The sequence below is a fragment of the Manihot esculenta genome, chromosome 6, assembly GCF_001659605.2.
Source record: "Manihot esculenta cultivar AM560-2 chromosome 6, M.esculenta_v8, whole genome shotgun sequence".
NCBI classification, from domain to species: Eukaryota; Viridiplantae; Streptophyta; class Magnoliopsida; order Malpighiales; family Euphorbiaceae; genus Manihot; species Manihot esculenta.
Window position 1 is genome coordinate 25,377,955 of NC_035166.2, and position 24,921 is coordinate 25,402,875.

The 24,921-nt window shown below is 35.0% G+C and overlaps 3 protein-coding genes and 1 non-coding gene across 4 annotated transcripts; 3 read left to right on the forward strand and 1 right to left on the reverse strand.

The window, feature by feature from the left end:
• The first annotated feature begins 1,324 nt into the window (after positions 1–1,324).
• On the forward strand, positions 1,325–1,396 carry TRNAQ-UUG. The gene has a single exon. It is a non-coding gene; the product is annotated as a tRNA-Gln (tRNA).
• Positions 1,397–12,637: 11,241 nt separating this feature from the next.
• On the forward strand, positions 12,638–16,573 carry LOC110617435 (probable protein S-acyltransferase 7). The gene is made up of 5 exons (XM_021760194.2): positions 12,638–12,916; positions 14,207–14,389; positions 14,607–14,903; positions 15,308–15,541; positions 15,741–16,573. Exons 1-5 carry the CDS (start codon positions 12,794–12,796, stop codon positions 16,263–16,265), a joined length of 1,362 nt encoding a protein of 453 aa, XP_021615886.1. The 5' UTR covers positions 12,638–12,793; the 3' UTR covers positions 16,266–16,573.
• Positions 16,574–16,840: 267 nt separating this feature from the next.
• On the reverse strand, positions 16,841–18,501 carry LOC110617436 (mitochondrial import inner membrane translocase subunit TIM8). Its single transcript, XM_021760195.2, has 2 exons — positions 18,309–18,501; positions 16,841–17,314 (listed from the first exon to the last, which is right to left on the reverse strand). Exons 1-2 carry the CDS (start codon positions 18,354–18,356, stop codon positions 17,126–17,128), a joined length of 237 nt encoding a protein of 78 aa, XP_021615887.1. The 5' UTR covers positions 18,357–18,501; the 3' UTR covers positions 16,841–17,125.
• A 4,747-nt stretch (positions 18,502–23,248) lies between these two features.
• LOC110617118 (NAC domain-containing protein 83) lies at positions 23,249–24,454 on the forward strand. Its single transcript, XM_021759728.2, has 3 exons — positions 23,249–23,572; positions 23,664–23,950; positions 24,041–24,454. The coding sequence occupies exons 1-3, from the start codon at positions 23,392–23,394 to the stop codon at positions 24,314–24,316; spliced, it is 744 nt and encodes a 247-aa protein (XP_021615420.1). The 5' UTR covers positions 23,249–23,391; the 3' UTR covers positions 24,317–24,454.
• Positions 24,455–24,921: the final 467 nt, after the last annotated feature.

The following is a 24,921-nucleotide window of genomic DNA, read 5'->3' on the forward strand; positions in this document are numbered from 1 at the left end:
TAGAACACAGATGATGATGTGCATGTGTAACCGCCATTAACATCCCCTTAACAGATTTGTGCTTAATGCGAATTTATAAGTGATTAATTACATAAAAAAATCATTTTTTTCATTTTCTTCATACTTAAAAGGTATAAAGAAATCAATTATTTACTTTTTTTTCCTTTAAATGCAAATATTTGTCACTAATACAAACTGTATTCTCCAATTATTCAATAATTGTCCTCCATAATTTATCTCTATACTCACTTTAATTTCGTGTAGGGTATCTTTCAGAAAAAACTACAAAATTACATAGGTATCGTACGTGATAAAATGATTGTACGTTTTATATGGTAATTAACTTGTTGTCTTTTTCTTTTTAATTTTGATGGAAAAGTTTTCCTTCATAAACAAATAATCATATAACTGATCGAAAAATACAATGCGTAATAGGAGGGAACAATAATTGAAATTGGCATAGGTTTAAAAATAGTATAAATTTCATAATGATGATGATAATATAGAAGGTAAGGTTTTGGCGGTGGTTATTGAGTATGATGATGTGTTACCAACCAATTCTAATTAATACCCTCTACGTCTAAAATTGGATTTATAATGAGCTTCATTTGATTTTCTAGCTACCCTTTAAAGATTATAATTTATTTTCATACTTTACTGAGGTTGAAATACTTGGTGCATGGTAAATGTGAAATCAAAGTTATCTCCAATAATATGCTATAGGATGATTAGGTTGTTGGGGCAAACGTGTAAATGATAGGGCTTTGATTTAAACATTTAAGTACACAGAAAGTATGTAGATGAAGATGCATGAAGTGATGAAATTGAATAAAGGCTTTGATGGAGATGAAGAGAAAATGATATTGCACCAAAACAGAACAGCTAATGCTATATTAGAACATGTTTTCAATAGACGTATATTTAAAGTGCATGTTTTTGTAAATACAATACACGTAGAGTTGTTAGCTAAATGGTATGAGGATATTTTGTTCAGTTATCCTAATTTACTTGCCTACCGAGAGTTCCCTTAGATGCAAGCTTTTTTATATTTATAGATGATTGTTGTTAGAATTAATTATAAGAAGAAGAAGAAAAAATCTGTTTATAACGGACAGTGTCTCCATTAAATACCTATATGCAAAAAGTCATTAATCTATTGTTAGATGCAAGTAACAAAGGATGAGTCCAACTATTTCAACATTTCTTCAAGTGTAGAAAACCTCCAACTTATTTATTGGGCTTGTATTTCTCTCTCGAGGCAAGTTGCAGTGTCTTCTTAGTGGTTTATTATTAATATAGAAAAGCGAGCCGTCTAAGACGCATTGGTTCTATGGTGTAGTGGTTAGCACTCTGGACTTTGAATCCAGCGACCTGGGTTCGACTCCCGGTAGGACCTTTTTCTTTTTAGTTTTAGCGGATTTTGTGGTCAAATGGGCTGTTGATGGTCATGGTCCCAGGTTCCCATATGCAAATATATTTATTTTATGAGCAGTACTCAGGAAAAAGGCCCCCAAATGGGCTCCACCTGCCTGTCTAAAATCTCATCTTACTGGATTTGCATCACGAGCTCTTTGGGCCCAAAATGAGCTTGCGATCGCGGTTTTTGGTTGTGATGACAAAATATTGGCCATTTAAATTAATTATCTAATTGAATTGTCTATTTTAATGAAAATAAATAATTAATTAAAAAAAATAAAAATTATGAGCTATAGTTAATTGCTGTTTTTTTTTTTTTTTTTCAAATGCCATTATGAGATTTTACGAATCAAATGCTCGGTAGCGTGAAAGGGAGTAAGAGCTACTGAAAAAAAATTTTGTTTTCTTCTTGGAGTAAATGTTGAACCCCACAAGTGTAAATAGGTTACGAACCTCAAATAAACTCTCTCTAGTTGTTAGAGAGAGAAAACAATTAGAGAAGTTTTTCTAGAGCCTTCTTTTTCTTTTATTTGCTGCTTCTCTTGATTGATTGGTAGGGAAAGGATTTTGTTGTTTTTGTTTTGCTAATAAACCAACAGTGTATTACTCTCTCCCCGCTGGTTTTGCATTCATGCTGAAGTTGTTCTGGCCAGTTTTGTTTTTTCAAAATGAAGGTTTTACAAAGATCCAGGGGCTAAGAGTGTTTGTGTTTTGAAAACTGATGTTTTAAGATTCAGAGAAAATAGAATTTACAGGCGTGTGTATACGCTTGGTCTGGGGGTCACGTATTCTCCTTATCCTTTTTTCCTTTATCCTCTAGTAACGCATAATCACCACTTTATTACAGTGTCATCTGTCCTTATCACGCAAATTCGTACATATAGGCGTAACTGATTGCCTATTCTTGTTAGGCGGCCATTTAATTCCCCTTCGGTGCGCGCGCTGATAGAGTCACGGTATAGTCGGACCTACTCTCCTATCTCCTATCACATCACACGAGCTAGACTCTCCTCTGATGAATCCAGACTTTAGACTAGTCCGGTCTGCTTTGGTCACGGGCTGGGTGACGCGTTGAAGGGTCGGCCTGCTTAGTGGATTCTACTGGGATTTGTACCTGTTTTGTTTTCTAGGGTCCGACCTCAGCTTGGGTACCAGAGGCCCGGCGGTCATCAAGTGTCTCTTTACCTCCTCAGTAGTTATTCAATTATTAGTGAGAGGATAAATCCCTAGGTCTTCTCAAGTGTCACCTCAACAGCATTAAGGAGCTCGTTGTCGGGGGGCTGAAGACAACTGTTCTACGGCCTGCTTCCCTTATCGGCAGGAGGGGGAAGAACGGCTTCTAGAGGCCCTGTCACATGTGCCCTCTTGACGGTCTGGCCCTCAGGGGGGACCTCAGAAGCCCAGGCTCACTTGCCGGTGACACCACCGATTACAATGGCGCAAGCAACCTGCTGAGATCGAGTTGTGGAAGAAGCAACCTCGGCCCCCCTTTGGAGCCACTATCCGTGGACTCGTTAATGGTAATAGGCTCCCGAGAAGCTGGAGTGGAGGTCGATTTGAGCCTCGGAGCTGCCAGAGACTTAAAAGAGCCTGAAGCTTTACCTTGAGTGGACGCCCTAGAGGCGGCAGAACGAGAACCCTTGGACGCGGGCACCAGTGCCCGGGAAGAAGCAGGGGCAGCAGTCCGGCCTGCCACGGTGGAAGAGATGGCATGAAACATCTCTCGGGTCATGTCCGCCACCGATCAACCAGTTCTAAAGGTCTCCAAGGTGGCCTTCATGTTCCCTAGGACATAGTGAAATTTTTGGGAGGCTTGATCTTTTCCATTGGCACAAAAGAAGCTGAAAAAACAAAAACAACTGAAGTTAAAAACAAATACAAGGAAAAGACAAGAGACAAAAGAAAAAAGGCAAGGCATCAATAAACGAATACCAACTTCCTGGCAGTCTTGAAGACTGGACACAAACATGCACTTCTCAACATCATACTTTCTCGAGACAGAGATCAGTCGGAGAAGACAAATCTAGTCCACCAAGGGCAGCCGAGGAAGGTCATTATAACCCTGGGGAACCTCCCTCCAAGAGAGATCGACATCCCAAGTTATCCCAGAGCCTTCCTTCCTTCAGCTTTACCACCACAAAAGCTTCAACCTAGCCCTTAATTGAATCTTTGTACCCCGAGAAAATGGACAGCTCTCCTCGGAGAGCAAAGTAATAGAATCCTTAGCTAGCCCGAACTAAGCAGAAAAAGGTAGAAAATAAAGCAGCAGAAGGGGCCAAACCTCAGCACAAGCTAATCAACTTAAAGGAACACATGAAAAGGATGAAATTTGGTGAAAACATATGAGGAGTCACTCCGAAGTATTAGATAGAGATGTATCTTTGTAGAGATAAATGTTAAAGGTTGTTAGTATAGCTGTACTGTAACAAACCTTATCTTGTAAAGGTTATTTATACCCATGTTTACAGTTTAATAAATATACTTTTTGCCTACTGTTCATGGTATCAGAGCCAACTAGGGTTTAAACACCTCCTTCTATTTTTTTTTTTTCCCGATATGTCCACAGGCTCTGCTCTTGATGAGTCTTCTTCTTCTCCTTCTATTATTTCCTCTTCCTCTTCTTCGATTATTTCCGATTCTTTGAACACTATACCCAATGTTTCTCATCAGATTCATGTTAAGCTTACTTCTCTCAATTATGTTCTTTGGAAGACACAGATGTTGCCTTTACTGCGTGGCTATAATCTTGATCGACATATCAACAAGAGTTATGTTCCGCCGACACCTACCCTGGCGAATTCTGAACCCAATCCAGCTTATGTTGTCTGGTTTCGTGAGGATCAAATCGTCATGAGTTGGCTTAATTCTTCTCTTTCTGAAGCCTTGTTGTCTAATTCTGTTGGTGCTCTGTCTGCTTTGGAGATTTGGACACGGTTAGAGCAGAGTTTTGCGGCTGGGAATGCTGCACAGGTGCGTCATTTAAAGCATGCAATCCATCACTTGGAACGGAATACCGATTCAATTGAAATCTATATGCAGCGAGCAAAAAATCTCAGTAATCAGTTGCTTGCTCTTAATAGTCCGATTTCAAACGATGATCTTGTTGGAGCTATTCTTGATGGGCTAGGACCAGACTATCGTCCTTTTGTGCGTTCTATTGAAGCAAAATTGCAGATGCCCTCTTATGATGAGTTGTTGGGGTTACTGTTGACCGAAGAATTACAACAGAAAAAGTATGAGAATACTGGTTCTCCGATGACTGCGTTGTTTACCACACGTACACAACAGCCTACGATGGGCTCCTACCATTCAAATAGCCGAGGACGGCGTGGTGGTCGCGGTGGTCGCGGTGGAAGGAATGGTGGTCGTTTTCAGAATTATCAGATGTCTGCTGTTCAATCACAGTATTCGTCAGGTCCGTTTTTGAGTTCTGCTACTTGTTATAACTGTAATGGTTCGGGTCATGTTGCTAGATTGTGTCCGAGTCAACGCCGAACAGTTTTGCCATCACCACAAGCTTATCATACAATTTCAGCTCCTGTTAGTTCAACTCCGCCTTGGAATTCTGTTTCAAGTTCACAAGGTTCACAAGGGTTTCGTCCACAGCAGCAGCCTTGGATAGTTGATACTGGTGCTATGCATCATCTTACAGGTTCTCTTGGAAACTTGACAATTGATTCTGAATACACAGGACCGGATGAAGTAACAATAAGCAACGGTAATACAATTCCCATCACTCATGTAGGCAGTACAATGTTGCACAGTAATCATGATTTTCGTTTGAGCAATATTCTGTTTTCCCCTCATTCTCCATTTAGTTTGTTGTCCGTTCTTAATTTTACAAATGATAATCAAGTCTCACTTGAGTTCTTTCCTGATTGCTTTCTTATCAAGGATATCCCCACGAGGAGGGTCCTTCACAAAAGTCCGGTTGAGCAAGGTCTTTATAAACTCACAGCAAAAGTCCGGTTGAGCAAGGTCTTTATAAACTCACAGCATTGAGTCGTCCGACGGCTGTTGTGCATCATATTTCTTTTCGGTCTTGGCATTCTCGTTTGGGTCATGCTCATGATGGAGCTGTCTTGTCAACCTTGCAACATAATAATATTGTTTTTTCTTCCAATAAAAAAGAATTATGTTCATCTTGCTGTGTTAGTAAATCACAGCGTTTACCATTTTCTTTGTCTAGTTTTAATGCTTCTGCTCCGCTTGAACTCATTTGTTCAGATGTATGGGGTCCTTCCCCTGTTCCTTCGATTAATGGCAATCGTTATTATGTTCTTTTTTATGATCATTTCAGCAAATATACATGGTTATATTGTCTCAAACGAAAATCTGATGTGTTGTCTACATTTATTAAGTTTCGAAAATTTGTTGAAACTTTCTTTGGGCGACAGATTAAAATGTTTCAATGTGATTGGGGAGGAGAATTTAGATCTCTTGCTACATACTTGGCTGCTAATGGGATTTCATTACGTTTATCTTGTCCATATACGCCTCAGCAAAATGGTTGTGCTGAGCGTAAGCATAGGCATGTTGTGGAGACTAGTTTGGCTATGTTGGATTTTGCTACTTTACCGTTGGTTTACTGGGATTTTGCTTTTGAAACTGCAGCTTATGTGATTAATAGGATAGTCACTCCTTTGATACACAAATCACCTTATGAAAAGTTATTTGGAGCTTTGCCTGATTTGTCTAGTCTTCGTATTTTTGGATGTCTTTGCTATCCTTATTTACGACCGTATAATAAACATAAGCTAGAAAATCGGTCTTCACCGTGTATTTTTCTTGGATATAGTCTGGTGCACAAAGGGTACAAGTGCTATGATATTTTGGCAAAACGTTTGTATATATCAAGACATGTGATATTTGATGAAACCAGATTTCCTTTTGAATCTCTTACGGTGCAGGTTAATAATATTCCTAAGTCTGTGCAGTCAAGCCAAGGTATTCTTGGGCCGCCACCAATTCATTTAATTCCAACCATTTCTTCTCAAAGTGCACAGAATGTTCCTTCTACTACTGAGATTGTTCCTACTGCATCGGGTTCCGACGTAGAGCTACTGCCTCCCCCTGTATCAGTTTTGTCTGAGACACAAGTATCTCCAATAGTTCCATCAGATCGGTCTGGTGTGGTTCTTCCTCTCCCAGCACCACAAGGCAATACTCATCCGATGTTAACAAGGTCGAAGACAGGGCATTCCAAGCCTAAAGTTTTTTTGGCAGTTACGCCACCTCTACAACCTGCCACGGTCACAGAAGCAAAACGTTATAAAGAATGGCGTGAAGCGCTTGCCAATGAGATTAATTCATTAATTCAGCTTGGGACTTGGGAGCTTGTGGAAAAACCACCAAACGCTAATGTAATCGGCTGCAAATGGGTGTTTAAAATCAAGGAAAATTCAGATGGTTCTTTAGATCGTTACAAGGCACGGCTTGTTGCAAAAGGATTTCACCAACGCCCGGGGGTAGATTTTGGAGAAACGTTTTCACCAGTTGTGAAACCAGTGACAGTTCGGTTGGTCTTAAGTCTGGCTGTTTCACAAAAATGGTTAGTAAAACAATATGATGTGTCTAATGCTTTTTTACATGGTGTAACAGCCCGGCCCTCTCACCGGCACTGTTACCGTTCACGGCCCAGGGCTATCCCTCGCCTGGCCTCTTGCCACCTCGGGCTTTCCACTGGCGTCGTGAACAGCTCTTAACATCCATTCACCCTCACAGGTTCCTGGCAGGATTTGTCCCCTTGGGTTCTCGCATCGCATCCTTCCCCAAGTGGATTTGGCCCAAATTTCCCTTTGGAAATTAGGTCGCCTCCCCCACTACTCGAACCCTTGACCTCCCACTTTAAGGGAATAGTCTGGTGAGAGTGAGTACCAATTGTTCATTGGAACAATTGGTACTCACTCTCACCAGACTATTCCCTTAAAGTGGGAGGTCAAGGGTTCGAGTAGTGGGGGAGGCGACCTAATTTCCAAAGGGAAATTTGGGCCAAATCCACTTGGGGAAGGATGCGATGCGAGAACCCAAGGGGACAAATCCTGCCAGGAACCTGTGAGGGTGAATGGATGTTAAGAGCTGTTCACGACGCCAGTGGAAAGCCCGAGGTGGCAAGAGGCCAGGCGAGGGATAGCCCTGGGCCGTGAACGGTAACAGTGCCGGTGAGAGGGCCGGGCTGTTACATAAAAAGGCGCCTTTTTATGTAACAGCCCGGCCATCCTCCGTGACCGGCACTGTCTTAACATCCCCTCACCCTCACGGGATCCGGGCAGGATTTGTCCCTCGGGAGAGCACCTACGGCCCATCTTACCCCAAGTGGATTTGGCCCAAATTTCCCTTTGGAAATTAGGTCGCCTCCCCCACTGCTCGAACCCTTGACCTCCCGCTTTAAGGGAATAGTCTGGTGAGAGTGAGTACCAATTGTTGGCACAATTGGTACTCACTCTCACCAGACTATTCCCTTAAAGCGGGAGGTCAAGGGTTCGAGCAGTGGGGGAGGCGACCTAATTTCCAAAGGGAAATTTGGGCCAAATCCACTTGGGGTAAGATGGGCCGTAGGTGCTCTCCCGAGGGACAAATCCTGCCTGGAACCCGTGAGGGTGAAGGGATGTTAAGACAGTGCCGGTCACGGAGGATGGCCGGGCTGTTACATAAAAAGGCGCCTTTTTATGTAACAGCCCGGACGTGAACCCCGGCACTGTTACCGCTCACAGCCCGTGACCTTCCTCTGGGCCCAGCCACTGTGAGCAGCTCTTAACATCCCTTCACCCTCACGGGTTCCAGGCAGGATTTGTCCCCTTGGTTCGCGGGACTTGAACCCGTTCTTCCCAAGTGGATTTGGCCCAATTCCTTCCTCTGGGAATTAGGTCGCCTCCCCCACTGCTCGAACCCTTGACCTCCCACTTTAAGGGAATAGTCTGGTGAGAGTGAGTACCAATTGTTCCAATGGAACAATTGGTACTCACTCTCACCAGACTATTCCCTTAAAGTGGGAGGTCAAGGGTTCGAGCAGTGGGGGAGGCGACCTAATTCCCAGAGGAAGGAATTGGGCCAAATCCACTTGGGAAGAACGGGTTCAAGTCCCGCGAACCAAGGGGACAAATCCTGCCTGGAACCCGTGAGGGTGAAGGGATGTTAAGAGCTGCTCACAGTGGCTGGGCCCAGAGGAAGGTCACGGGCTGTGAGCAGTAACAGTGCCGGGGTTCACGTCCGGGCTGTTACACATGGTCAGTTAAACGAACCAGTCTATATGCAGCAGCCTCCGGGATTTGTAGATGATACAAAGCCAAACCATGTTTGCAGACTTCGAAGGTCATTGTATGGTTTAAAACAGGCTCCGCGTCAATGGAACAACTGTCTAAAGGAAGCTCTTCTTCAGTTTGGTTTTCTGCAGTCCAAACTTGATACTTCTCTATTTATTTTTCGGCGAGATAGTGAAGTGCTTTATTGCTTGACGTATGTTGATGATTTGCTCATAACAGGAACTAGTGAAGTTTTGGAGCGAGAATTGCAGCGTCACTTGAAACTGAAATTTTTGCTTAAAGACTTGGGACGGTTACACTATTTTTTGGGTATACAGGCACATTGGCATAATGATTCGTTACTCTTAACTCAGCAGAAGTATGTTTTGGATTTATTAAAGCGAGTTAAAATGGACAACTCTAAATCTCTGGCTACTCCACAAGCAACAGGTTCTGCAGTACAACGCTGTTCTTTTGAATTTGATGATCCCACGTTGTACCGCAGTACCATTGGCAGCTTATTGTATCTTCTATTCACACGACCTGAGATTTCATTTACAGTGAATAGATTAGCTCAATATATGCATCGGCCAACTAATGAGCATTGGCAAGAGGTGAAGCGTGTCCTTCGTTATTTACAAGGCACGACTGAATATGGATTGCTTCTTCGGCCATCGACTGTTTGTGAAATTAATGCATATAGTGATTCAGATTGGGCGGGCAGCATCGAGGATCGGAAGTCTACTACTGGTTTTGCTATTTATCTTGGTCGGAATCTAGTCTCTTGGGCGTCTAAGAAGCAGCGCAGTGTTTCGCGTTCTTCCACGGAAGCAGAATATCGCGCTATTGCAAACACAACCTCTGAAGTACTTTGGATTAGAAACTTGCTGCAAGAGTTGGGTGTCCAAACACGTATACCTATTCTTTGGAGTGATAACTTGGGGGCTACAGCTCTTACAGTAAATCCAGTATATCACAGCAGGATGAAACATGTCCAAATAGATGTCCATTTTGTGCGTGATAAAGTTCAGGCTAATGAGATTCAGGTACGCTATATTTCTACGAAGGATCAAATTGCTGATGTTTTAACTAAGCCATTATCTAAGCTGCGATTTCAGCAATTACGTGCCAAGTTGACTATATTTCCACATCGATAGTTCAACTTGAGGGGGTGTATTAGATAGAGATGTATCTTTGTAGAGATAAATGTTAAAGGTTGTTAGTATAGCTGTACTGTAACAAACCTTATCTTGTAAAGGTTATTTATACCCATGTTTACAGTTTAATAAATATACTTTTTGCCTACTGTTCACGAAGTAACGGAAAATCTCGATGAAGAAGGGAGAAAAAGGGAAGATCAAATCGAAATCACGTTGCTTGACAAAGAAGATCAAGTTGCGATCTCGCTGGGGTCTATCAAACCCGGTGGCGAAGGAACGAGAAGAATGATCCTCTCATTGCGATAGGGAGCCCTAATGCTGTAGATGGAGGTATCCAAGTAATCGGGGGAAAAGAAATTAGTGAGAGTAGCAGAGGTGATGGTAGACCTCATATTCATGACGTCTGGGATTCTAACGGCAGCCATTAGGGAACATAATACGTACCTCAAAGAAATTTTGCAAAAGAGAGGATAGGCGAATACAATATGAATGTATAAATTTAATTTTCAAGACCGTATGAAAATAAAATCGCTAGACTATCTTGTTTTCCTTCATGTCACTTGGGACTACTGATGAATCGATAGAGTATGACTCTCATATAGTTCTCAATAAAGAAGAGATTGTATAATTTTATTCGTTTTTTAGATGGTGTTTGATGATAATTCAAGTGGTTTCTATTTAAATAAATAAATTTAAATATTTTATTAGAATTATAAAATTTTAAAATATAAATCATCATTAATATTATCAATTAAAATATATAAAATTAAATGGTTGGATTTTTTTTGTAATAATAATAGTAACTTATAATTAATAAAATTAGAATGCTAAAACTAAGGATATAAATAAACCAAACCGTTCGTGAGCTACTCGAAATTTGGTTCAATAAAAGGTCGACTCAATTTCTAAACAAACCAAACTCGAGCTTAACTTTTAGCCTCATTTAGTAAACAAATCAAACTTGAATTTTATAGTATTCGGCTCGTTAAGTTTCGTGAACTCGGCTTGTTTCTGAGTTCATGAGCAGTAGCGAATAGGCTTATGAACAGTCTCATTAAGTAAGTTGAGATTATTATCATAAGAAAAATAAACTCAAACCCTACATATATTTTCATGAGTCAAATTTAAATTTTCTAAAATTCAGCTTTATATGATTTAGTTACACTCTTAAACTTGCATATATTTAGATAATTAAGATTTAAAACCTATTTTTATGAGTTTACTAGTTAATTTGTAAATATACTTATTTAACTAAAATTATTTTAGTTTTAAATTAAAATTAATTATATATATAAATAAATTGAACTACTCATAAACTATTCGAGATTAACCTCGATAAAAATTCGATTCGTCTAAATTCGTTTGCTAAACGAATCAAAATTAATTTTGTTAATATTCGATTCGAGTTTAAAATGAGTAAAACTCGAATTCGATCTGATTTCAAAAAAATTTTAATGAATTAAATTTAAACTTTTCAAAATTCGATTCGATTCGATTTGTTTATATCCAACTAAAAACACCGGTGATTTTGCACTAGCATTATGTTAATCATAGTTTCTATTTATAGGAAATATTATGTTAGTTGGATTATTCAGAGTCGAAACACCAAAGTGTTCCTCGGAGTCCAAGATGCTGATTTTCTGTTCCCTTTGTTAAATGTTAACAGATGGAGATATTTTGTCATTTGCTGCAATGTTGTTTTACCAGTATGTTTTCCAGACATTGACCACGTGGACATCAATTTTGGAATGATTCTATAATTATTATTATTATTTATTTACTTGACTTTGGATCAAAATTTAAATTCACAGCAAGGCTCCGATTATTTTTTAAAAAATATTTTTTATATTTTCAATGTTTAAATATTTAAAAAAATTAAATTAATAAAAAATATTTTTTTAATTAAAAGAAAAATAAATTATTTTAAAAAAATGATATTTTCTTTAAAAAAAAAAATCATTCTTCACACAAAATTCTCATTTAAGTCTATATATATAAAATTATTAATAAATTTTATTTTTAAATTAAATTTATATAATAAAAAATAAATTATCAATATTTTCTAAATATAAATTATTTTTTATAAATAAATAGAGTTTAAGTTAATCAAATAACTTTTAAATTTATTTTAATTAAATATTTATTTTTATAAAATACGAAAAAGCTTCTGCATAAATATATAATATATTTTTATATAATTTTATTTTTAAAATTTAAGATTGAAAATTTTATTGAAATCCCTGTTATTCATAAAGTTAATATTAATTGTCCCATTAGTTTATCTCATTATGAAGAATATTTGTTTGCAATAAAAAATAGAGTTAGAAAAACTGAAAAAACTGTAGAGTAACGATATCCATTGCAACTGACGAGAGAAAGCAGGCAACGAGAAGCGAATCCAAGCCAAATAATGAAGAGTAAAAACAAAAAAAGAAAAATGGGAAATGGGAATCCCGAAGTCTGCAAGAATCAGTCATAATAATCCGTCCTTGTCTGGAAGCAGAATATACGTAGCTCTTAACTCCCAATATCTCACTAGTTTAAATTCTCATTCAACTGCTCCCACTTGTCTGGTTTATTTTCACTCTTTAGTAGTTGACCACCTCTACGGCTGCCGTTAACCCCCGTAACGCCGGTGGTGGTGGTTGGCCAGAATCTGACACCTCATTCTATACCCATGTTGTCATGCTTGAAATTGACCCCACTCTTCCTTTCTTTTGTCTTAATTTAAATGAAAAAAAAGAAAAAAGAAAACCAAAAAAACAAGTCAAAAGGAGCCTCTTTTTTTCTGTTATTATTAAAAGAGCCGCCTTTATTTGCCTTTTTCCTTTCATCCACTCTTTTTTGCGTTAGGAATTGTAAATGCAGCACTGTGGGAATTGACCTCTCCGTGTTTGGTTGCTTGCTTTTGCATTTTAGGGAGAGAAAAAGAGGTAAAGGGGATTTCTTTTACAGAGAAACGAGAGAAGGAAGGGGATGAGACAGACTTATGCGGTCCCACCGCCTCCATCCCGGACCCCTGATCCGGCTGCCGGAGATGCCGCCTCCGATGATGGGACAGATCGGCTCAGGACTTACCAAGTCTGGAAAGGCAGCAATGTAAGCTTATACTCTCCTTGAGGTTTGCTTATTGTTGAGCTCAATTTAGGGACTTACTCTATCGTTTCTTTTACTATCTCTTTTTCGCAATTTTGTGGATTGGAATGGGTTGGTTAGTACAGTAATATGTTGAATTGGGGGTAGGGTTTTCTAAGCTTGGAATCTGGGGATTACTAATACTGTAGAGCAGCTAAAGATGGGATTTTTGGGGCGGTGTTTGAAAAAATTTACCTCTAGTCAGTGGTTGATTGGGAAATTGTCTTGTAGTTCGAATCTTGATGATGAATTGGATAGGATCAGTATGTCAAACGAGAAATCAATTTAGCCAGATTAGAACAAGGCATCCTTAGCACGAGGCTCCTTCCTTTGCCAGACTTGGGAGAGATCCATCCCCAGTTTAAATTAATTTTGTCTGAAAAATATCCGTTGGGATAAAGACTATGCTTCAGCTTCATGTAAATCCAGTTCAATTTTCCAGGTCTCTCAGTGACCAGTTTTGTCAGAGTTTCAGCTTCATATAAATATAATACAATTTTCGAATCTCTCAATTGACTAGATTTAAATGTATTTCAATTTTCTACTCTCTCACTTGACTAGCTTTTTGAGAGTGTTTTCATCCATGTTCTTTTTGTCTTTCTGTTGGTGGTGTTTCACTGTTTTGCTCGTCAGATACTGAGCTACATGATCAGCTATTCCATTATCCTTTACATATATGTTGTAGAAAATTGAGTTTATCCTATATGGCTTGCTGCTGAAATTATAGGACATTAAAATTTGAGGGCATTCTGTCAATTTGTTGCTACAAATGTGCTTTTCATTACCTCTCCCACCAGCTTCATCCTATTAAGTTACAAATCCTTCAATAATGCCAATGATGGTTGGACAGCATCAGTATACCTAGACTTAATTTCATAGCCAGAAAAGATGTTTGTAGTATGCTTTTGGTGGTCGTAATATACTCTGTTGAGATGTAAGGAACTTTAAGTATCATTTCCAGTATCCAGTCCGTGTTCTTTAGAGTCAACCGCATTAAAGATATTCTTATAATTTGAAAATATTGCAATTATTGGATCTATTGGAATGAGGGCAAATCACCTTCCAATTGTATATTCTGGTACCAAGTTTTCTTGGTTAGTGACTCAAGGCTGTGTAATGTGCAAAAAAACTGTATGGATTGGACTTTGTCTCAGGCATGGTTTGTGAGATAAGTATATCATTGCACGTTTTCCTTTTGTTGTGTGCTTATGCTGACAATTCCTTTATTTTCTGCTTCTGTCATTTTGTTTGCAGATATTTTTCCTTAAAGGGAGGCTTATATTTGGACCTGATGCGAGATCTCTTCTGCTAACCATATTTCTTATTGTTGCTCCGGTTGCAATTTTTTGTGTCTTTGTGGCAAGAAAGCTGATGGATGATTTTCCTCATGACTGGGGAATATCAATTTTAGTCATCACTGTTGTCCTCACGTCAATAGTAAGTTATCTTTTTGCTTTTCCCTATTGTTTCATCTCCTATGTCCTACCTACTGAAGTTCCAAGTTTGACCAACTCCGATGATCTTTTAATTTTTAGTTGATTATGAAATTTAATTGAGCAAATGCTTGAATTAACTATGGTCAAATTTGCTTAGCAGAAAGATGTTCCTTCTGCCTGCTGCACCCTTGAACTAATGGATGTACTTCATTTTCCAGGATTTAATCCTTCTTCTGCTAACCTCAGGAAGGGATCCCGGTATAATACCTCGTAATGCTCATCCTCCAGAACTAGAGGGTTATGAAGGGCACACTGAAGCTACAACAGGCCAAACTCCACCTTTTCGTTTACCACGCACAAAAGATGTTGTTATCAATGGGATAACTGTAAAGACCAAGTACTGTGACACATGCATGCTTTATAGGCCGCCACGCTGTTCTCACTGTTCAATATGTAATAACTGTGTGGAAAGATTTGATCATCACTGCCCTTGGGTTGGTCAGTGCATTGGTTTGGTATGATCATTCTCTGAAAGCCATATTTTTTGCCTTCCGAATCTTAAAATCATTTCTAAAAGTCTGTTTCCATGACTTTTCTGTCTCTTGTCCTCTTTCTTTATTGGATTCAAATAATCTCCTCCTCATAATCAATCCTATTGGGATCTTTTTCATCTCTGTCCAATATGGAGGAGAAAATTAAGACAATGATGTGCTTTTTGAAACAAGTTCAACAGTATTTTTTTTTCAAATATTACCAGTGCATTTAAAAAAATAAGTTTGTGCAAAGGTTTCTGGACATATGTTGCAAAAGATAGTGATGCGACTTTCTTTTCAGTTATATTTATTGGTGTTCACTCAAGTTTCTGCATATATAGAGATGTTACTTCTCAAATTTGAATTCTCTTTGATTTTGGATGCAGAGAAATTACCGTTTCTTCTTCATGTTTGTGTTCTCTGCAACTCTTCTATGCTTATACGTACATGGATTTTGCTGGGTTTACATCAAGAGGATCATGAATAGTGAGCAGACAACACTTTGGAAAGCAATGGCCAAGACTCCTGCCTCCATTGTGCTAGTAGTTTACACCTTTATTTCAGTCTGGTTTGTTGGCGGCCTTACTGTGTTCCATTTGTATCTAATCAGTAAAAACCAGGTAAGAAATGCTTGTACTCCTGGCTCATTAAGAAATCCCTTCCATTGGCATTTTTCTGAACTCTGCATTTATAGCAGAATATATCATTTTCCAATTAACAACCATGCCTTTCCTGTTTACATTATAAGTTGATTCATGTAATTTCATCGTCTTGAATTTTCTCTAAGTTCGAATTGGTTCTCCATTTGTCTTTTGGCAGTCTACGTATGAAAATTTTAGATACCGGTACGACGGATTAGCCAACCCATTTGACAAAGGACTACTTGAGAACTTCATGCAGGTATTCTGCTCAAGCATACCTCCATCTAAGAACAATTTCAGGGCAAAAGTTAGCAAGGATCAAAGAATGGTGGGTAGTTTAGTTAGTTCAAACATAGAAAAATCTGCAGTGGACATAGAGATGGGGAGGAAGCCTGTATGGGATGACACTGCAAGAGAGGCATTGGATGATTATGATAGGGCGATTCGGAATGATGACAATTTGGATGAGGATGGTGGATTGGCCGACATTTCACCAGATTTAAGCAGGATCCTTCCTCCACAGGGTTTGGAAGGGCGTAGTGTCTTGCACTCCAGGCGTTCTAGTATGGGAAGAAAAAGTGGAAGCTGGGAAATATCGCCTGATGTTCTTGCTTTAGCTGCTGGAGTTGGGGAGTCGAAACGGGTGACCAGTGGCAACTTGACGTCGGAAACTCATCAGTCTCAGACAAATACCAAGATGTAAAGTAAAGAAGAACAAAGAATTACTTTTAAAAAAAGGAAAAAAAAAAAAACAATAGAAAAAAATAGTGACTTGTTTGGATTGCCTTTGTTGAATGGTAATGCTGTTGGGTATACAATCAACGCATTATTATTGCTGTATTCCTTTGTATGTAAGATTTTGCGTCCATGGGTGTGAAGTTTAGGCTACTTGTAATTCTTCCAAAATGGAATTTGTGCCGCTGGGAGCTTTAAAATTTCGCCCCTTCCATTTACATTCGAATGACTGTTTGTGTGAACTAAATTTACAATTAGTTACAGCATTTTTGGAGAGTTGACATGCGCATATAGGCTTGATAGGTGTTTGTTTTTACATGGATTAAGCCTAGATAAAAATGAATAAATAACAAAATCCGAACTTGATAGTTGATATGTGGAGACCAGCAATTCTATGAATACTGAACAGTGAAGCCTTCCGCATTGCAAGGCCCCGGGGCTAAACTACAAGCTAGTGATGTGCACGTGTAATGGCGAGTTTTGCTGCAAAACGAGACAGTTGGCTCCCACCCAAATTATATTTAGGATGCACGTTGTCCAGCGTGTAAACAATTGGCATACTAGTGTTATTAAATGTATATGCTTCGTCACAGCTACAACCAATCAGAAATGCCAGAATTTGTAACTATTCATGTCTCATATCTTTTAAAGGAGGAAAAAAGACAACTGGATGCCAAAATGATACAAATCAGGCGGCATCAAATAAGAAGGGATTTAGTTTCAAAAAAAATAAGCAACATCCTGTTATTGAAACAGTTGACTGCATATAGAGGGGCTAACAAGCAGTAGCATCTTGTAACTGACATGAGGCCAATAATGTGCAACTTCTCAATGCATGGACTGAAAGCGTTTCATTATGATAAGGCTCATATCCATATACCGCTGGGCACAATGGGAAAGGCAAGCTGATTCACTTGAGCTAAACTTGCTCCCAGGTGTACTGGTGATGCATTTATCCCAGCACACACTAGTAAGCTTTGCAACCATCTCATTGACCATGGCCTTTTCCTTTTCTTGCTGCATAACCATGAAGAAATTGGGAAATGAGAATAGCGTAATGGCGAAGGTATCAAAATTCTTTGTCAAGCATGCCAAAACAACAAATATCAACGTATTGCATCCATAAAACATTAATATTAGACATGATACTATTTTCAATTAAACACTTTTCATGTTTATCCAGATTGCTTTCACCTGCAGTCCTTGAATTTATCATATTTCATTCTTAAAAATCACTAAACTTACCTTTCTGTAACACTAAGATCACTTCGGAAAATTCCAAATCAACTTGAAATTTGAAACTAGAACGATACAGAAAAATACTCAACATAATTATTATGTTAGTGGCTATCCAAGACAACACTCTTAAATCTATTAATTTAGTGATATTAGTGGGATTTAGAGGCTAGGTTTAGAAGCAAAGCTTAATTGCTGCAGGTGAAATTTACCCTGTTGATTCCCCTTTCTAAGCAAAGTCACCAACCTCAAATTCAACATGTAACCATTAGGACTTCTTTAACAACTAAGCCAACAATGACAAACAGCGTGTTTAAACAAGGTGTAAACAAAAATGTAATAACATAATAGCACATGATATAAAGAATATATAATCATTTTTTAATCTCCATATTGTTCACTTCATACATTATCCTAATTAGTACAGCTGGACTTAGGACAGGAAGAAATTACAGGTAGATTCCATTTCAACCAAATATAGAGCTTGTGAGTTAAAGTTTCATCAAATTAAAAACTTAATTGCTATCTTCCCTTCTGTTCTGCACTCGAAACATAACTCTAACTACAAACATCTTTTCTTAGAAATACATTGATATCTCAATTTGAGATCCAATAATTGCAGAAACCAACTACCCAAACAAGTATAAATCAATTAATTCACTCGATTCAAGCGCTCAATCTTTGAACTTATCAATAGCTAACAACAATATATCAAACAAAATTAAAATTGAAAACAAAATAAGAGCTCCAAGCAGTGAAAATGAATTTCGCTTACGTTGAGGAATTGCTGCATTTCAGCCGAATTGAGAGCCGAAGTATCCATAATTATGGTATATTTCTTTTTTGTTATTTGTTGGCTCCCTAAAACCCTCGTCTCTTCGGCTACACCGCAAAACCCTAACTGAAAAGCAGCCCCTGGGCAAAACGATGACCAACATACGAGGCAGGCAGCGGTCAAAGTTGACAGACCCAATATGTTTCACAGGTATAGGCCCAATGGGCCGTAGCTAATAGGTTTTCTTCGGCTAATGGTCTGAATTTGACAGTTCTATGTTCCCCTGAAAAAAATAAATATATCAAATTTTTAATATTTCAACTTAAATTAAAATAGAAACTAAGTCTAAAATTTCACAATTTTGTTATCAAATGTAATTAGAAAATATATTAAAATAAAAAAGTTAAAAGATAAAATAAAATGTTTTCAACTCTAGTATGTGAATCTTTTTCTTTTTCAAAATAAAATTAATATTAATTAATACTCGTTAAATGTATTCGTAATTTTTTATATATTTATATTTATTATATTTTTTATATAAAATAATTTTTAAATAATTATTGATATTATAAATAAAAAATATATAATTAATAAAATATAAGCATTAATATAAAATAATACAAAATCTTAATTAATTCAAATTTTTTTTGTGAATATTAAAATAAACAGTAGAATTATTTTTTTCAAATGAATATTTAGATATGTTGACTTTAAATATAATAGTTTCTATTTTATTTTTCATAAAAAATAAATTATTATAAAATTTATAATAATGAAATTAATACAAAATATATGAAAATATAATTTATAATAAAATATAATATTTATTTTAAAAATAATTAATATTAATTTTTTAATTGGTTGAATCTATTTTAAAATTATATAACTGAATCGAAAATAAAATCTAGTAATTTTACTTTGTTTATCAAAATTACAAGGTATCAATAAAAATAATTTATGCATTGGTTATTATTATTTCTTTTCATATTAATAATATCATCATTTATAAAAAAAAAATCATATTGAAAATAATTAATATTTATAAATCAAAATATTATGTTAAAAATTTTTAAAATAAAGAAATGTACATAAAATAACAAAAATAATAAATAAACTATTTTAATTATCTTAAAGCTTAATTTAATATATTAAAAATAATTTGTACTGATATAAACAATCTTTTTTATGATTTTTTAAATATATAAAAATTAATTATTTAATTACCTTATTTTTTTAAAAAATAAAATTAATATATATATATATATATTATTTTATAATTATCATTTTATAAATTTAAACTTTTTATTTTATAATCTAATGTTATAACTGTTATTTTAATATTTTAATATTACCATTATCATTTAAATAAATTATATTATCATTTTATATCAAAATTTTAATTTTGAAATTATATATATATCTCATAATTTGCATATTTATTTAATTAATGTAGATAAATTAAGATAATAAAAATTATTATTCACTTTAAAATTTAAATATAATTATAAATAATTAGAGCAACAACTTATTATATGATAATTTTATATAATTAAAATTATTAATTTTTTATAATTACATAAAAGAGTTTTTAGATTATATTAAAATTGTTAGATTTATTTTTATATATAGTTGATAATTGATTCTTAAAATTATTATCATCAGTTTAATTATTATTTTATAATTTTAATTTTATAAATTTAAACTTATTATCTAATAATTTAATATCACCATAATTATTTTAATATTTTAATATTCTTAATTGAAAATTAATTTATCATTATTCGAGTTATATTATCATTTATTATTCTATAATTTATAATATCAAAATTTAAATTTTTTTACTATTTATATATCCTAAAATTTACACATTTATTTACTAATTTTAAATTAATTTTAATAATAACAATTATTTTTAATTTAAAAATAAAATATAATTATTATAATTAAAAGATCAATGGATTATCTAATAATTTTTATATTATGAAAACTATATTTTTTATAACTAATTAATATTTAGTTTCAAATTTTTGATATAATTATTAAGAATTAGAAGAACCATTTATTATGGAATAATTTAATATTAATAAAATTTTTATTTTATATTATTTTTCATAATTATTTAATATTTAAATGTGAATCTAATAATTGTTGTAGATGCTTTTTTTTTGTTTTTGATGATATGGGGAGAAAAAGAAGGTGGTGTAATGTATGAAGCAAGTGAAAGTGGAGGGCTCCAACTGCTCAAATACAAGCAAACTTTCTTATGCATTAAGCATTGGCTTTTGGTATAATTAATTATTGAAAATTAATTAATGCCTAAAGGGATCTATTCCCAAAAGACAAACAACTCAATCTTATACTATAACATCTTTTTTTTATCTTCATATTCCTCAATCCGGAGGTGATAAATACCAATTTCTTTTTCAAATTAAAATAATATATATATATATATATATATATATATATATATATATATATATATATTCTCATTTTTATCATAATCCTTAAAAGGGTATACTTTTTTCTATTTATTTAATTTCATTAAATATTAAATTTTTTAACACTGCTATTGCAAATAAACCAAACTGATTAAAAAAAAAACTTAATGTTGACGATTTATAACTCTAAGAAAAAAGATTTTAAAAAAATATTTTCAAAACCTAACTTATCTCAACTAATGAACCTTTATAATTAACCTTAATCAAAAGAAATAGATGCAAGAACGGAAAGCCAGAACCCAATAATTTAAGTTTTCTAATAATTTTATGATTATACATTTGTAAAAAAAAAAAAAGAAATAGGTTAGAGAGGGCCATATTCCTTGTGTTGTCCTCTGAGTTTCTGGTAGTCCTTGGTTGGATTAATTGGTGTTGTGATTTTTTAATAGTCATTTTAGATATATTTTTTTTTAAAACAAAATATTTACCATTTTGGTATGATATGATTAAAATATAATAAATATAATTTTAAAATTTTTGTTAATATATCTGAAAAATAATTTTTCAACATAAATATTAAACACATTCTACGTTGTTTATCTCACTCTTATTCTAATTAAGTTTTTTTTCTATTTAAAATATATATTTATCTTAGCTCAGATGATTAGAGGGGTTTATTAACTTGAATTTAATCGTCTTATTTTAAAATTTTCATGTATTGAGAAAATGTTATGAAAGAAAAAAAAAAGACTTATATTAAAAAAATGAGACTTATATTGCTGCTGTCCGAAGCAATGACTAGTTAGCAAAGGCAATAGCAAGCAAACAGAGAATAGGATACTTTTTGAGGAGAAGGATCTCAACCAAACATTACATTATTAATTTACATTGAAAAAGAGAAATTAAAAAAGCAACATCTTCGTTGTGAAGAAAAGTACCAATTCATGTCCTACTTAGAGAACAGTCTACTTCTCTGACTTTAATTTAGCCTTTCAATTCTCTTCTCCATTGGTTTTGCTTTTTTCAGTTCCTCGAACCAAGCCTTTTTAATGGGGGGGGGGGGGGGGGGGGGGGTTTCTTCCATACCCAACTCCTCCAATATACTCCTGAGATTCTCGATCCAACACCGAGAAATTAAGGGAAAGTTATAGGTATAAAATTATTAAATAATTTAAATTAATTATTTTGAATTAATAAAAAATAATTCAAAAATTATTTAGATGAGTTTTATCCAACTGTTGCAATACTATTCTTCAAATTACCCAACAAAAATTTTCTTAGAAAATTGGAAACACATGCAAAAGAAATGAACGAGAGGATCTTGACCATATTAATTTGATGCGTCATTTTTCCATAATCTAAATTTAAGCCACAGCGGAAAGTTGGATTTTTAGCTCTTTAACATGAAGTTTTGAATTAAAAACTTCAAAAAGAGAGAAGAAAAAAAGGTGTGCTTTAGTTCAAAGAGCCACAATAGATTTTTTTAAAAAAAAAAAAAAAGCATACAAGAAAAAGCAGAAGCATATGCAAGAAAAAAGGTAACTGGATTGAAATCATTTTATAACTAATTATAGTTATATGGCAGGTTACCTCCGAACTCCGGTCACCGGCATAGGACCGTTGTCACTGCAAATGGGGAATGTGGCTCAACCAAGGGCTTCTGGGTCCATGGAATTTTCTGGGTTGTAGCAAAAATAGGCAACTTATCTGATGCATATGGTTCCTTGAGATAAGAATAATTAGGCCTCATCTAGCATAGAATCTGAAAATTATGTTGCTTAAAGCTTAATTTTGGAACCTTTGAAAAATTATGTGCATTTATTTGTTGGCTACTTTTTTCAAAAAAATCAGCTTAGTCTTGAGGAGAATTATTCAGTGCACTTTTGATCGCTTTGTGAAGAATACTGTCTCTTTTCTTTGATCCACTGTGAAGCTTGTTTTGATAAAAACTCAGCGCCTATAGCACAAGATTTGAAAGCTTCTTCGAGGTTCTTGACTTCTAAGGGTAAATCATGCAATAATGCTAGCTGATTCCTTTTATACTAAACAACTTTTTGTTGATTAATTAATTTTCAGGTAATTCACTTTCATCAACACACGTGTCTAAAAATTTTGCTGTCTGATCGATATATAATACAACTAAAACTAAACAAAATAATTTTTAAAATTTTATTTTATTTCATTTAAAATTATTAATTTAAATTATTTAGCAGTTTTTGAACCTATTTATGGGTAACCCTTTCTTTACGATTTAAGAATTTAAAATTAAAAAAAAGTTAAAAAACGAAATATTTATTAAAAATTTAGGAAGAACTACACTGGTAACACACTGACTTGCTAACCTGTTTAGTACGGCTTGCGTTGTAATATCCCTTTCTTTCTTTCAATCAATTTATAAAGTTTTTTTTTTCTCCTTTTCTTGTCAAAAGAATTTTTTTTAATTGTATTTCCCATCCCTTTTATGTCCCAGCTTCAACAATCCATACTAGTATATAAAGAGGCCTCTATTTTCTTCTGAAACGCACCCAGCCTTCATTTGCCTCTCTCCAGTGCATCTCTTGTGTGCACAGAGATACCTGGGCTAAGCGTCAAGAGAGAGGTTTATATTAAGTATTCAAATATCAAGAGAAGACTTCATCAGTAACATGGACAAGTTCAACTTTTTAAGAGAAGGAATGATGAAATTGCCTCCAGGTTTTCGTTTTCAGCCAACAGATGAAGAGCTTGTCTTTGAGTACCTCAAACGTAAGGTCCTTTCATGGCCGTTGCCTGCTTCAATCATCCCAGAGATCAATGTCTTCAAGTTTGACCCATGGGATTTGCCTGGTTACTACGATAATGCTCCTTCTACTTTTGTTTTCTAATTTTTTATAGAATTGCCTTTATTCACATAATTTTTTATTATTATTTTTTCCAGGTGATATAGAGCAAGAGAGGTACTTCTTCAGCAACAAAGAAGCCAAGTATCCAAATGGAAACAGAATCAACAGAGCAACTGCTTCTGGTTTTTGGAAGGCGACTGGCGTAGACAGACAAATAGGTTCTAGCAAGAACCAAGCAATGGGAATGAAAAAAACTCTGGTTTTCTATAGAGGCAAGAATCCCCATGCGTCTAAAACTGATTGGATCATGCATGAATATCGCCTTGTTAGTGTAGGAAATATAGCTTGCAATAATTTTCAACCCACGAAGAACTCATCCCAGGCAAGTTAATTATAATTATACACGTACAGTAAGCTTTTTATGCACATATCTTATCATGCAACTCAATGCCAAGCTTTTGGCTTCTGGCAGAATTCTTCTGAGCAAATAGAGAAGTGGGTTCTATGTCGAATATTTATGAAGAAAAGGAATAGTGAGATTAATCAGGCTTGTAAGGACGAGAGAATAGAGAATGTAGCTGTAATGTCTCATCAGCCCAGATTTTTTGATTTCTTGACGAGGGAGAAGATAGTTTTTGATTCTGTTTCGTCCTCTTCGTCGTCTTCAAGCTCAAGTATCATCACTGAGGTCTCTTCAAATGGAGAGGATCTCGGTGAAGAAAGCAGTAGTACTCGCAATTTCTTCTGACCTGTTGTTATTGCAAAATAGAGCTAAATTAGTAAACTTATCCAGCTTTCTTCTTAAGCTTATCTTGCTCGGCTCTTGTTTGTGAGGAAAAACGAAAGCATCTTATATTTTTTAATATGAGCAATATTTCTTCGCAAATTGAGGATCTTCTAGTTCAGCCTCCCAAAAGAAAACAAATAGCAGCAGCACTAAATATGTCACTGTACCATTAGCCCAGTAGAACAAGAGATTAAGAGTTTTATATATATATATAGTTTCATTCATTTTAAGAATTTTGAAGCAAAACAAAAAAAAAAAAAAAAAGAGCTAATCACTTAATACGATTTTTTTATTGGCAATGTTTAATCAATTGAAATTTTTTTAATAAATTTAAAATTTTAAAATTTACTTCAACATAAATTTAATGAAAAATATAAAAATTAAAATTTGGAAGCCAAATTCTTATAAAATATTTTAGGAATCAAAACGTAATCTAATGCAAAATGCCCTAACCCACCTCAATGATTGAGGAAATTAAAGGGTTTATACATCTCAATTATAAAATTAATTTAGATTAATTATTTTAAAATATGAAGTTTGAACTTTAAACATATTTAGTCTGATTG